The following is a 13,033-nucleotide window of genomic DNA, read 5'->3' as shown; positions in this document are numbered from 1 at the left end:
TTTTCACTTTGTGAAGATTCTCAGTCATTCAGGTTCTGGTTATTCTCATAGATTAATCGTAGCAACTGGACTTGCTTGAGTTCCCTGAAGATGTTTCACCTCTCATCCAAGGGGCTTCATCAGTTCTGACTGACTAGTTGGGAGTTCCACTTATATCCTTCAGGAGCCATTAACATTCGAGTTTCGGTTTCAACTGGGGATTGTTGCTCCTCCCCCTCGTTATGTGAGTCGTTAGTACCCCGTCTGCCATAATGAGGTTCGTTAGGGTGTCCTGTGGCTAGGTGTGAATGTAGTTTTACCTTCCTGGGGAGAGATCTTAGGACTGAATTGTAAACAGGTGAGAGGTGATGCCTCAGACCTCCACCTCTGTTGAGGGATGGTCTTTCCAGTTTGATGTAGATGGCTTCTTTCACCCCTCTCTCAAACCATCTGTCCTTCCTGGCCAAAATCTGTACATTGTTGTCTTCAGATGAGTGTCCTTTGTCCTTAAGATGCAGTTTTCACTTTGACACTAAAGAGTCTTGTTTGAAAAGTCAACTGAAACTGACCATAATTCAATGTTGAAAAGCAATAAGAGTGGAAAGCTCAAGGGACGGTGTGCTTTTCTTTTAGTAGGAGCTGTACCTAACTCAGACAAACAAGTCTTCACTAGTCACAACTTCACTAGTCTTGAGTGCAGTCATGCAGCAGGAACAAGCAAACACATAAGCTCTCACCACATCTGGTCATGTCAGTCAGTTCTTCCTTTGCATCTAATAAGGAATGTCCTGCTGCGGATTTACTGTTCACAGTGCAGACTGGAAAAAGGATTGAGCCCATCATGAGATTTTTTAGTTAGATAACTTTTGTGAAAGCCTCTGGTCATATTTGGCATCACGTGGTATGATAAATTCCTTTCAGTATTTTGTAACATTAAGTTAAGCTGTACATGGTTTATAAGCATTCAATTATGTGTCCTTCACTTTTCACTTAGATTTTGGTTCTAAAACCTTTTTTTTTTCCACTGTGCATTCCAACTGCACCCTGGTTTTTATACATAAACATTTACACATCTGGCAGCTGCCCAACACTGGCACAGGTTTGTAGTATGGGCCATTCAGGAGCATACTGCAGCAAAGGTGCTTGAGGTCATTTCTTCAGGGGGTATTTACAGTGTAGATTAGCTTTTTCCTCCCAGATAGGAACGTTGTCACAGACCTTAAGAGAAAGCTTCACCAGCACATATATGTTTTCCTCATCACTTGTCCCAGTGCAATAGATAAATATAGAATAGTGTAGCCTGTTGGTGCGTTTACATTTCCTCCTGAGCACCACTTTTGACTGTAAGAACCTCTTCATGAAAGCTTCCAGCCTGACTGCTGAGCTTCAACTATTTCCAGCCACCATAAACAAAATGTCCAGTGTTGCTCAGAATCGCTCCACATATTTGTTGGAGCTCTGCTAAATACGCATTAACCTCGTTACCAAGAGGACTCATTTCTACGCCACAGAATACTGATTGTTTAGTTATAATAAACAATGTCTTCACAGGTTTCTAACACGATTTGTATTTAATGAATGTAACACCTGTTTTATCGATTGAATAATACTGTGAATCATTGCTGCTGCACATGAAGCAATAAAAATCAATCATCACCTCAGAATGCATGTGTTCGTACGTGACAGGAGGCACACAGGATCGACAGGGATGTCACCTTCACTCACCTTTTACGTCAGGACTTGAGGAGCTGTTTGTTATCTGGGTGTAAATAGCATTCTCTGCCTCCTACATTTTCCTCTGGGAGTCATGTTACACCTCCGTTTCACACAGCTGACTTTGTGAATGATAATATTAGTTTTTCCAGCACTGAGCGTCATAACTGCTGCTTTAGCGCCGTGACGCGCCTGAAGTTAGGTCACGGTGACCCAGCCGATGTTAGAAGACAAAGAAAATCCTGTATTTGAAACTTCTCAGAGGAGGTAGCTGATCTCAGCAACAAACTTGTCTCGAACTTTGAGAAAACATATGAAGAGTTCATTTGCAAAAACAGATAGCTCCATTTTTGTAGAGTTTCAGAAAATTTCTGTTTTTGTTGTTTGCTTGAGATAATAGCAATCAAACTGAAGTTGAGTGGATTTGACTCAGTAGAAGTAACTTGATGGGCGCCGCTATAGCTCAGCTGGTTGTGTTGGCATCCCATGAACAGGGGCTATAGTCCCTGACGCGGAGGTCATGAGTTCGAATCTTGCTCGTGGCCCTTTTCCGCTGGTCCTTCCCCCATTCTTCTCCTCACTTTCCTTTCTCTTAATTAATCTCGTAATTACTCTTCATACATCTGAACAATCTTTAACTGTTTCTTCAAACTCTTGCAGTTATGATGCATTTATGTTATGCCACTTAATCAACACAGTAGGAATGTGAAATCACAGAGTCCTGCACTTTCTGTTCTCTGTCAGCTGGTCGGGGGAAATTCATCAATTGGCTAATCCTGAATGTAGTGGTGGGAGGATTACTGGAATTCTTCTAAATGTGAGGAAATGAGCCTTTAAATTGCCCACAGTGCAACCATGAAAAAGCATTACAACAGTGCCGTACGTAATAAAAGGTTGAGTATCATTTAGTAGAAAATAAGCACGCGACACCACAATGTCTGTCAATAAAGAGACAATCCGATCATTTATTTCCTCTTCTTGTTCAGTGCACATACATTTGAAATCCCGTGACAGGAAGTGCATTTTGTAACACATTCATGAAACCAACATTCATTAACACCGCTCACCTCTTAGAGCCGTAAAGAGCTGAGCAGTTTCCAAACAGAAGTATTCTTATGACAAAACTCATTTTTGCACGTGCTTAACACCATCAATCATTCCCAGACCTCTCTGTGTAATTTTTAGGCTTTTGAGTTCCTTAAAAATGGCTTTATTTTAATAGTGTGGCTAAAGTAGTGGAAGGTGGTGGAATTGTTTATTGTGGATGGCACAAGTTTGGCACTAAGTTCGTGTGGTCAGATGTGCTTCAACTATTATTTAAAAGACAGCATTTTGTAGTCCTATAGAGCAGTCTGAGGAAGACTGCTGCAGTCTGATTATAATTAGGGAGGCACGATACTGGATTCTTGCTGATGTCTGATACTTTGCAACTCATTTTGGCTGATTGCCAATATTGATATAAGCACATTTTTTCCGCCTAATTGTACAGAACATCAAGTCTCCCTAGTAGTGGAATCAACTTATGTAATAGTTGATGTTACCGGTCGATGCTGGTCTATCTTAGATTCCTATAATGATGGCAGGTGCAGACATAAAACACTAATGCACACATTCACTGGGCAAAAAACTTCTTGAGCTAACATGTAAAATGGGCTAAATTGGTTTTTATCATATCTACCGGTCAGTGTTCATTCAGTGTTGATACTGACGATGAGCCGTTCTCATTGTGCATCCCTAATTATAACACCTTATAAACAGAGATGAAACATACAGTACAGCAGCAGCTACTGGTGTTCAGCACAGCGACCTTGTCCACTTGGATTCATTTTACTCGAAATCAAAAATATGTTCACTCACATAAAACGCCAAGAGGAACCACATACGGTGTTCACAGTACAAATGAGCGAAATAAAACAAAGTTACTTCAAAAGTAAAAAAAAAAAAAAAAATGGCAACCCTCTCTGTGGATATATTGTTCCTAAACAAACACCAAAACTTCATTATATAAAATAAACTCAAGTAACATTACTCTCCTTCCTTCTGTGGTGGTTTAAGTTAAACTATGTGTTCTTATGGCTCCAGTGCATTTATTTCATGTTTCATGACAAACACTGTGTGCTGTCAATGAAATGTGTTGACCAAAAACCAAAACCGCCTGACTCTTCAAGTAGTATCCTACACTTTATGAAGAAAGCACCAAGTCTGGCTCATAGGCTAATAGAGCAGTTTGTGTTACTTTAGAGTCTAAATGTTACCAACAGTGTCCACTAGATGGTCATTTAAACTGTAAAGGCCTCATAGCACCGTAAATGAACTGCACACAGATACTGTAATGATACTGAGCTGTGGGATTGTTCTTTTACCGTCCAATAAGAAAAGTCCTCTGTCTTAAAGTGGACTCTATTCAAAAACTGAAACATTATTATTAATAATGGGCAGGAGTGTGTCAGGTGTAATAAATAAACTGCAAAAAGTTGTCATTATAGTTACAATATCATGTAAAAGTATTAATTTTGACTTTGATGCCAACAAGTAACAAACAAAAAAATGAGATCATTTTAATATTAAAAAAGGCCAAATTGCTAAAAGTGCAATCGAGATTACAATGTCTAGTTTGTCCCAATTTGAAATTTACTGCATTTTCTAAAGCATCGTTTAGTCTTGCAGACAGTATCATTCAGTAACAAGTTTTTTTTTATATCAGAAGGATTTTAGCAAAATGTTTTGAAAGGGGAACTTAAAAAGGTGCACTGGAAATATGTTCAGGACAATTTCAATACACTAAATACTGCAATTCATTAATCTATTTGACTATAAACATTTATATTTTGCCATCACAGATGAATAAGTTAATCTGAACGTTTCAGAAATACTTGAAAAAGCCCATCAGGCTTCACTGACAAACTGGTGGACCGAGCGTACACGTCTAACACTGTGGTTCTGAAGAACTGAAGTCATATGCTGAATAATACCGTGGCGTAAACATGGAGGCAAGAGAGGAAAGAGTTAAGCAGTTAGAGCACAAACTAGCATAATAAAGTCATGTAGCACAAAGATGCAGGAACTTAAAGTTAATTAATGACTTTTTTTTGTTTTAATTGTCCATTAGGAACATATAATGAAAAAGCAATGATTTTGGACTCATAGTTTAATTAACTACTAGTTATGCAAAACAGGTATAATAGTTAAACTACATTCTCTCTCTCTCTCTTTAAAACGTATCTATAAATGTGTAACTATGCTGCACATGTGCTCAGTTATGCAGTGAAACCTCTCAGTGTTTCTGGCTCTACTACTTGATGTGCATTCATGAGGTATTAACAGCACAGTCGCTGAGCAGTTTCTATCTTCTATCTATCCTAATAAGGCTCTAGTGAAATTCTATATGTCCACTCAGCTACAACTGTAGGTTTTTGTTTGTGTCCCTAATAAACAAATATGTCCCCGAAGATGCTCTGAACTGCATTTGTACACAGACGTCAGCACACTGGTCTCTGGTCAGAGTGATCCATGTGTACAATATGTAGTAATACACTGAAGGTAGTTGTAGAATGAAACACGTTCATGTAAGGGAGGTACAGGGAGTCCAGTCCTTTGTTTAAATGGATTATTCTCACATTTGCCTTCACAGAACACCTGATTCATATTTATGCTGCATCATGTCATCAGTAACTCAGAAAAATGTAACGGGTGCACATTTTATTCTTATTTCTCTCACTGTTTTCTCTCCTTGTATGAGACACTGATAGTGACCTTTGCAAACATTGTGTACAACATTTGCTTTCACATCCTGTTTTGGCATCACTGGGCTAAGTGTACGCTTTGTTTGCATATGAGATCCAAACTGATTTTTCTTCCTCTGCTGTGGACACTAAAGACGAAACTTTGAGGTATTTCTTGTCTACTGCAGTTCCCATTCCTTATGAGAGCAAGTTTTTGGCCAAGAGCTGCTTTTAATCCCTTTACAGTTTTCCCTTTTTTCATTCAATCCTGAAAAACATATCTTATTCCATACAGTGCTATATATGTACATATTATATTAGATTTATCTTCATTTGAGCTATTCAAGCTTTTCAAACTCAACACTTCACAAAACTTTAGTCTGACATATTTGGCATTTCTAAAAACTTTCAGATCTCCACTTGACCTTAAAGTTCAAGTGGCTTTAACATTTTCTAGCTGACTGACTCACTTGTGACTCAGCAGTGACTCAGCGATCAGCAGGTTCTCTTTGACTTTTACAAGACTTGTTATCTCGAAGGTAGGTTTGCTATATTATACAGTGAGTCACCTCCTGCCAACATGAGGCCGTCGCAATGCATTTTTGAGACTGTCACATTCTTCTGCACACACCTATAAAGACTGAATCATAATGATGTGGCTGAGGTTAAGTGGCTGTGGGCACTGCTCATTTTCTCATTCTGAAGGGCCACATTTGATGCTTTCTCCAGAAAGCAGATTCTTTGTTTCTTTCTTATGTTTTTGGAATGACATAGTTGAAGAGTTTAAGAGCTATAAAGGAGTCATGATGTTGGATGTACTTTCTCTGGAGGACACACAGCCTCCTGTGCGGTTATATCTGTGCACATCTGTCACCAAGACAAACCCAAGTGCATTTGCGATGTCTGTCAGATACATTATCCAGCCCCTGAATGCAGTTTTTGCAGATATTTCACCTTCCTTCCTTCCTGACACCTTTTGCCTACACTGTTTTCTCATCGGAGTGTAAAACGTTACCTTTGCTCTTTCCCATCAAGAAAGCAGAGCATCTCCTGGTTTTTCTCTCACCTCATAATCATAAACTCATTAAATGAGGACTCACTTAACCTATGCACTCAGAGCTTAATGAGTTACCCATTTTCCACTTTCCTCGTCCCTGGTGTTATCTGAACTGCTTGTAAAATTTGCGCAGTTCATCCCAGAAGAACAGAGACAGAATGGTGTGAGGACCGAGTCGGAAATAAGATGCTCCCAAGCCTTTGTAGAGTCCCGTCAAGCCCTCCTTCTTCAGTGTCTGGGAAAAGCAGTCAGTGAATCCTTTATAAAGCTGCCCCTACAAGATAAGAGAAGCACTGTCATTCAGTCAACTGAATAGATGCTGTCATACAGTCCCAGCTTGAAGAAATAAGAGTGTCTGAGCCCCCCTCTGTGATCTCTACTCACTGTATCAGTTACAATCCCTAAAAGAGAGTCCACTGACTTCAGGGTTTCTGTGGGTTTCAACATGTGAAACTTAAGATACTTTCACGATTACTATTGACGCAAAAAATAAATAAATAAATAAATCACCCTTACTGTTTACTGTGATGTGCAACAATCTAAAATACCAAACACAAAGTACTACAGATTTTTCCAAGGCTATCATGTGTAAAGTCCAGAGCACTTTGCTTTTAATGTAGGTTTGGATCAAACTGCTGTCTGGAGGTCCCTCACCGGAGTTGCAAGAGTTAAAGTTGTTAGTGCTGAATGGAAATTTAAAGTCCCTCTATGATCATTGATTGAATTTCTAAAAACTCATCCCTGTGTATCAAAGTTACATATTTAAAGTTTTTTAAAAAAATGTTCTGTTCCTGCCTTATAAATGGCTTCTGTGGCGCTCTACACTGTTGCCTCCTCCCATGTAGTCCCCGCCTCTTTCTCCGCCCACCCCTCCCCACTCCCTGCCGCCTGAGCACACCGGCTCACCGTCAACTCAGCTCAAACACTACAAAACTGCTCTTCGCTGCCTATGGGGAACTTGCAATGCTGGAATATTTCAGTCGTACATGTTCGAATCCGAAAACTAATTCTGAAGAAGAATGATCATAAAGAACGCCCTGAACGCAAAGAGGACGTTAAACACCGGAAATTTCAATCCATCCACTGCTGCTTCAAGGTGGAAATACTCTGCCATAGCATTAACTGCTTATTTCACTCATGATGTATCATCTAGGGTATAGAAAATTAAAACCATAAGGCTGTGTTAACAGATTAAAACATTTGATTATTCCATTTTATACTTTTTCAGGCTTTTTTAAGGACACTCTAGAAACTCTAGATTTAACATTACTATAACACCAATATTAGTCACTTTTATAAAAGCATCCAAATCAATGCAGCAGAACCAGAGATGTTCTCTTTTTATTTCCACTCATTCTTCTTTCTTGCCAAAATCTGCTGCTTACTTCACCCACAATGCAACACAACCAGCAACAGCTTGGTTTGGAGATTCAGATATGCTAAGCTACTAGCAGCTACTGGAGCCTCAAGGCTGCATTGGGCATCAGCACAACAATCTCTCACATCGTAGCGGCCGTCACGCTACGCAAAAAAGCCAATAAATAATACGAGAACAGTAAATAGCTGATGGTGAAAGTCATATATAAAACAGAGTGTATTATAGGGAAAACGTCTACTCACCTTGCCCAAATTGTCCACAGGCTGGTTGTAGAGCCGTGTGCTCACCACATCAAAAGGCGTCATGGCCAGCACCACCACCACACTGCTGATCATGCCGGCGCTCAGGGCCACCAACCAGCTGTTGCTTGGGAACACCTTGGGGAAGAAGAAAATAACAGTTTGTGATGCAACAACCTCAAACAGGATGAGTACGTTTGGGAATCAGTCTTGCTCAGGTCACAGTATTACAGAAAAAAAGTGACAGCCTGCAGTGAAAGTAGATCAGTAAATTATCATCAAGGTGGGTGTCACCACGTCAGCAGCCGCGACTAATTTTAACAGGCCACGACTGCAGCCTCACGTGCAGTGAAACGGAAGAATGGTTCTATTATTAGAGGCTATGGTATGTTACACACTGTTCAGCAGCTACAGCCAACGCTATTTTATATGTGGCCCTGTTGTTTTTCTGCACAGAAGAATGTAAAACACAACTTTACGACACACAGAAGACGACATTTAAACTGAAGATGTGACGTCATATAAGAATAATGCAGTAAATAAAGAACACTGCAGCAGCTAAAGCATTTTTACTTGAGCCTGAATGATCTATCAGTTGGTCGACATCGGCCTATCACAGATAAGTGTATACTTTATCTGATATGAAAACTTTCTTTTACAGAACATAAAACAGAATTCTGACCTTGGGGTAGTTTAGAAACTGTTATCATACAGTTTCTCCAGCACTCAATTTCACTCTCTGCACTGTCTGCAGCGCATGTAGCAGAGTGCACATCACAGCTGTGGTGGTTTGGAGTCAAGCTGTGTCTTCATTTTAAGTTGCTAATTCATTTGTGAAACACATTGTTGGGAAAGTATTAAACAATGATCCTATTTTTTTTCCTCTTCACTATAACGCCAACACATATATACATATATAAACAGGACTGACTGATATTTTAGAATTTCTTAATCTCTAAAATTGGCATTGAGCCCAAAATTCCAAAGGAGCCAATGGAGGCTATAGGGCAATAGCTGACACTAAATGAACACAGTTGCTTATGTCGTGCTTCGGTGGAATAACATAGCAGATGATGCAAACAGCAGTGGGAGTGATGCCTGGTATGTTGGAAGGTGTGGTCAGACCCTCCTCCACCCTCCAACTCTCCCACCAACCAACCAGTCAAAGCAGCCAAAAGAAATTCTAGCAAATACATTCAGGAAGAAGTAAACTTTTAAAAATGTCAGGGTTTTTTTCTAAACATTTCAGAGGACCAGTTATGTGAGTCCAACACTGTCCTGGCATTTGGTTTGAAAGACCTTTTATAACCAGAGTTAGGTCACAAAGCTACTCCCAGTAAACTGATGCACTAGTTGTGTAAGCGTCATGGTTTCAGCCAGGGGGCCAATAAAAGGTGTTGGGTTTCTATTCCAGAGGAGGACAGGGTGCTTTGTCAGGACCACAATGACTGTTTTTGTAACCTGCATGCAGCTCCTGACTACCAATCATCTCTACTTAAGGCTGCACCTCTGTGTTTAGGGCTGTAACTAATGATTAGTTTCACAATCTGTGAATCTGTTATTATATCATTTAGTCTAAATAATATGAGCAACTGTGAAGTCTTTAACTGTCTTTAAATAGTGTTTTATCCAACCAGCAGTTCACAACGGAAGAGATCTTTACTTTAGCATCATACAGGACCAAGTAAAAAGCGAATCTTTTGAGCGCTATAGGATGACTGGAGGCACTTGTGTTGATTCATTTCCCCACTTAACATACCACAGCGGCTCTGTCCGAGGCCTACAGTACATACAGCCGGACCCCCAAGAAAGAGTCATGTTTATTCTTGCATCGTGTGGTCATGTGGAAAATGTGCACATATGGCGGAGGGCTGAGTAAACAAAACTCCCCCCGGTCGGCTCAACTCCCACCTCATCGCCGCAGAATTCAGACGACTGTCAAATTAAGACAAAACCCAGGCGAGTTATGGATGCTAACCTGCAGGTCAATGACAAGCTCTTTGGAGGAGGAGAAGGTGCAGAGCTGAGCCGCCGACCCCACGCTGACCCTGGGCACAGCAGCGCTGGAGCCCCTCCACAGTCCCAGAATGCCGTGCTGCCTGTAGATGGCTGCCAGAGCGTGGAACATCCCCTGTCAGGAAGAAGAGGAGGAGCACATGAGGGAACTGCTGATGCCCCCCCACTCATATTTATACCTGCAGTTTGGGTTGTTAGGTTACCTGGTGTTTATACTGATGGCCAACAGCGATGGAGGCGGTAGACTGACTCTGCAGGTGAGTCTTCACCTGTCAAGAGAGACAATTTGGGTTCATTATCGTCCACAGTTACAAAAGACAGCTCATCATGATGTCACACCTCACCAACTTTTATAACAAGAACAAGGCTGCAACTGATATATATATAAATATTAAATACAAACTTAAATTCATTATCCAAATGGTTTACTTTAGTATCAGTGGGTAATTGCAATGTCCTAACGTCAGATGTTTTTTGGCACAGTCATTAGTCGGCAGTTTCCAAAGACCTAAGGTTTGCAAAAGTATGACAGTACTTCAAATTATCACAGGACTAAAAAGTAGTTTGTACACAGTGCAGAGTTTCATTGCCAAACCACAGCAGCACAGGAGCTACTCTTCTCTCCTACTCTCTGTGCTCACATTTCAATATAGCAGAATTCCTGAAAAATGCTTATTTACATGTTTTTCAGTTTCTGCTATCGGACAACAGAACAAGTACGAAACAGTGACTGAAGCGCGGATCAGTGAGACTACATACAAACCAGCAATCACTTCTAAGATGCTGCGCTGCACCGTTACAATCCTGATCGTATACCAACTACGACGTCTGACAAACTCGCGAAACACAGAAATGACAGGAAACTACTGTGCAGCGAGTTCGGCAATACTTTTATAAAGTTCTAAGCGAGTACCAAAGTCAAAGAGCAATTGTTAAATATGAAGAAAATACTTATAAAATTAAAAATGAAAGTTTTTTGAACAGTTTTTAACTAATACTTCACATAATATTCTGCTATTTTACAGATTTTCTGAGATTCATTAAATTACAGATAATATTTAGTAAAACCACAGGGAAAAAAAACTTACTCATGCCAAACAAAAAAATTTTTAAAAAACAAAAAAAAAAACAGGACAGAACAGTAAATAATGTCCACTTCAAAAATCTTTACGTTTACAAATCGGAATTCATTCTTTTACAATGTGTGATCATAAAATTAGGATGTTTTACTGCATTTTAAATCAGCTACACAATATTATTATTCAGATATCAGGTTTGTTTGTTGTTGTTTTTGTTTTTAGTCTTGCACTTTATTTCAGATACAGGCCCAATTTTGTTTTTTGTTTTTTGGAGTTGCCACTGAAGTAAACAATGACAGCTCTTTTTAAAATATGTTCTGTATATTTTGCACTTAAACATGTGAGCCTTTGTTCCCATGCCATCCTGTGCAGCATTATACAGTTTACACAGACATACAATAACAGTCACAGTAACGTGAAGCTGAATGAAAGGGCCCTTTAGCTTTGATTAATCGATTTATGAGATAATCGATCGATTAACAACAGAAAAATCGATAGTGATAGTACTGTCAGTCCTAAATAAAGAGACAGAGGAGGCCTGCCGAGGCTGCTGACCAGGTATATGGGGCTGCCCATCACGGCTCCCACCACTCCGGCCACCGCTCCGGCGGCGGTGGTCTTGACCGCGCTGACCCTGCCGTTGGTGTGGATGTAGCCGGAGGACTCGATGATGGCGTACGAGCCGAGCCGGACTCCATTCATGAAGAACTGGTAGAAGAGGCCGGGCACCAGTCCCTTCTGTAAGCCGGCCAGTCCGTCCACTTTGCCGATGGTGTAGAAAGCGTGGAACACGTTGCGGTAGTAGACCTGGTAGGAGCCCCGGCTCTTCAGCTCTCCCTGCAGCTGCATCCGCGTCTTGACCACCTCCAGCGGGTTGGTGAACAGACAGGCCCCGCAGGCCGCCGCTCCGCTCAGCACGAAGTCCATGACGAGCGTCCGGCCGGAGGACAGATGCGGAGTTCAGGCCTGCTCGCAGTCCGATCTGCCCTTCATGCCAGCGGGCTCCTGCTCAGCGGCGTTTCCCCTCCCACAGCCCGGACACCGCGCTGACAGCGGCGGGGACACGAGGCCACTTCAGGGCCTCCTCGGAAACAGCGATATCCTGTTCGCCAAATGTAAACATTGGCTTGTTTGCTGATGGAGGTGTCAGAGGTCACAATCATCACATTCTAGTACAGACTGGAAAAGAAAAAAAAATCCCATTCCTATATATGTAAAAATCATTTAAAAAAAAGATTATTTAAAGATAATATGAAACAACAACAACAAAAACTGTACAATAAGACACAGAACCTTTTTTTTTCTCACTGTCTGATATTAAATCAGACAACATTTATCCTGTTTTGGGTCAGTTAGGATTACCAAAATTATTTCTATTTGCTAAATATCAGAATAATGAGAGAAAGAATTTTTTTGAGATTTTTATTTATTACTTTCTTCAAAGTCAGAAGTTCGATTACTGTGCCTTCAAACTATTTAGGAAAGCCCAGATGATGATGTCATGGCTTTGGGAGCCTTTTATAGGTTAATTGACAACATCTGAGTTAACTGGAGACACATCTGTGGATGTATTTTAAGGCACACCTCAAACACACTGCCTCCTTTTTGTGACAACATGGAAAAATCTAAAGAAATCAGCCAAGATATCAGGAAGAGAATTGTGGACCTCCATAAGTCCTGTGCAATATCATTATTTGCCACATTTGGAGGAGTCTGTGCAATATCTGCATTTCTACACATGAAAGAATTTGTACAATATCAGGAGCAATAATGTGTTTTTCTTTTTCATCTTTTCTTTTTCTGCTGATATCTCTATATTTTTGCACTATCCCATCTGCTGCTGTAACACT

At 40.5% G+C, this 13,033-nt stretch overlaps 1 protein-coding gene across 1 annotated transcript; it reads right to left on the bottom strand.

The window, feature by feature from the left end:
- Nucleotides 1-2,627: 2,627 nt before the first annotated feature.
- Nucleotides 2,628-12,374, bottom strand: slc25a35 (solute carrier family 25 member 35). The gene is made up of 5 exons (XM_008302596.1): nucleotides 11,739-12,374; nucleotides 10,308-10,373; nucleotides 10,067-10,219; nucleotides 8,092-8,226; nucleotides 2,628-6,745 (listed from the first exon to the last, which is right to left on the bottom strand). The coding sequence occupies exons 1-5, from the start codon at nucleotides 12,108-12,110 to the stop codon at nucleotides 6,575-6,577; spliced, it is 897 nt and encodes a 298-aa protein (XP_008300818.1). The 5' UTR covers nucleotides 12,111-12,374; the 3' UTR covers nucleotides 2,628-6,574.
- Between the last annotated feature and the right edge of the window lie 659 nt (nucleotides 12,375-13,033).

Source organism: Stegastes partitus, unplaced genomic scaffold (genome assembly GCF_000690725.1).
Source record: "Stegastes partitus isolate 25-593 unplaced genomic scaffold, Stegastes_partitus-1.0.2 Scaffold1843, whole genome shotgun sequence".
In the NCBI taxonomy this organism is placed as follows: Eukaryota; Metazoa; Chordata; class Actinopteri; family Pomacentridae; genus Stegastes; species Stegastes partitus.
This window is presented reverse-complemented; position numbering and strand designations above follow the sequence as displayed.

Coding starts and splice junctions, on each gene's coding strand:
- slc25a35 (XM_008302596.1), bottom strand. CDS start 12,110: ATGGACTTCGTGCTGAGCGGAGCGGCGGCCTGCGGGGCCTGTCTGTTC. Junction 10,374..11,738: donor TGGGCAGCCCCATATACCTG/GTCAGCAGCCTC, acceptor CTCTCTTGACAG/GTGAAGACTCACCTGCAGAG. Junction 10,220..10,307: donor GCCATCAGTATAAACACCAG/GTAACCTAACAA, acceptor TCTTCCTGACAG/GGGATGTTCCACGCTCTGGC.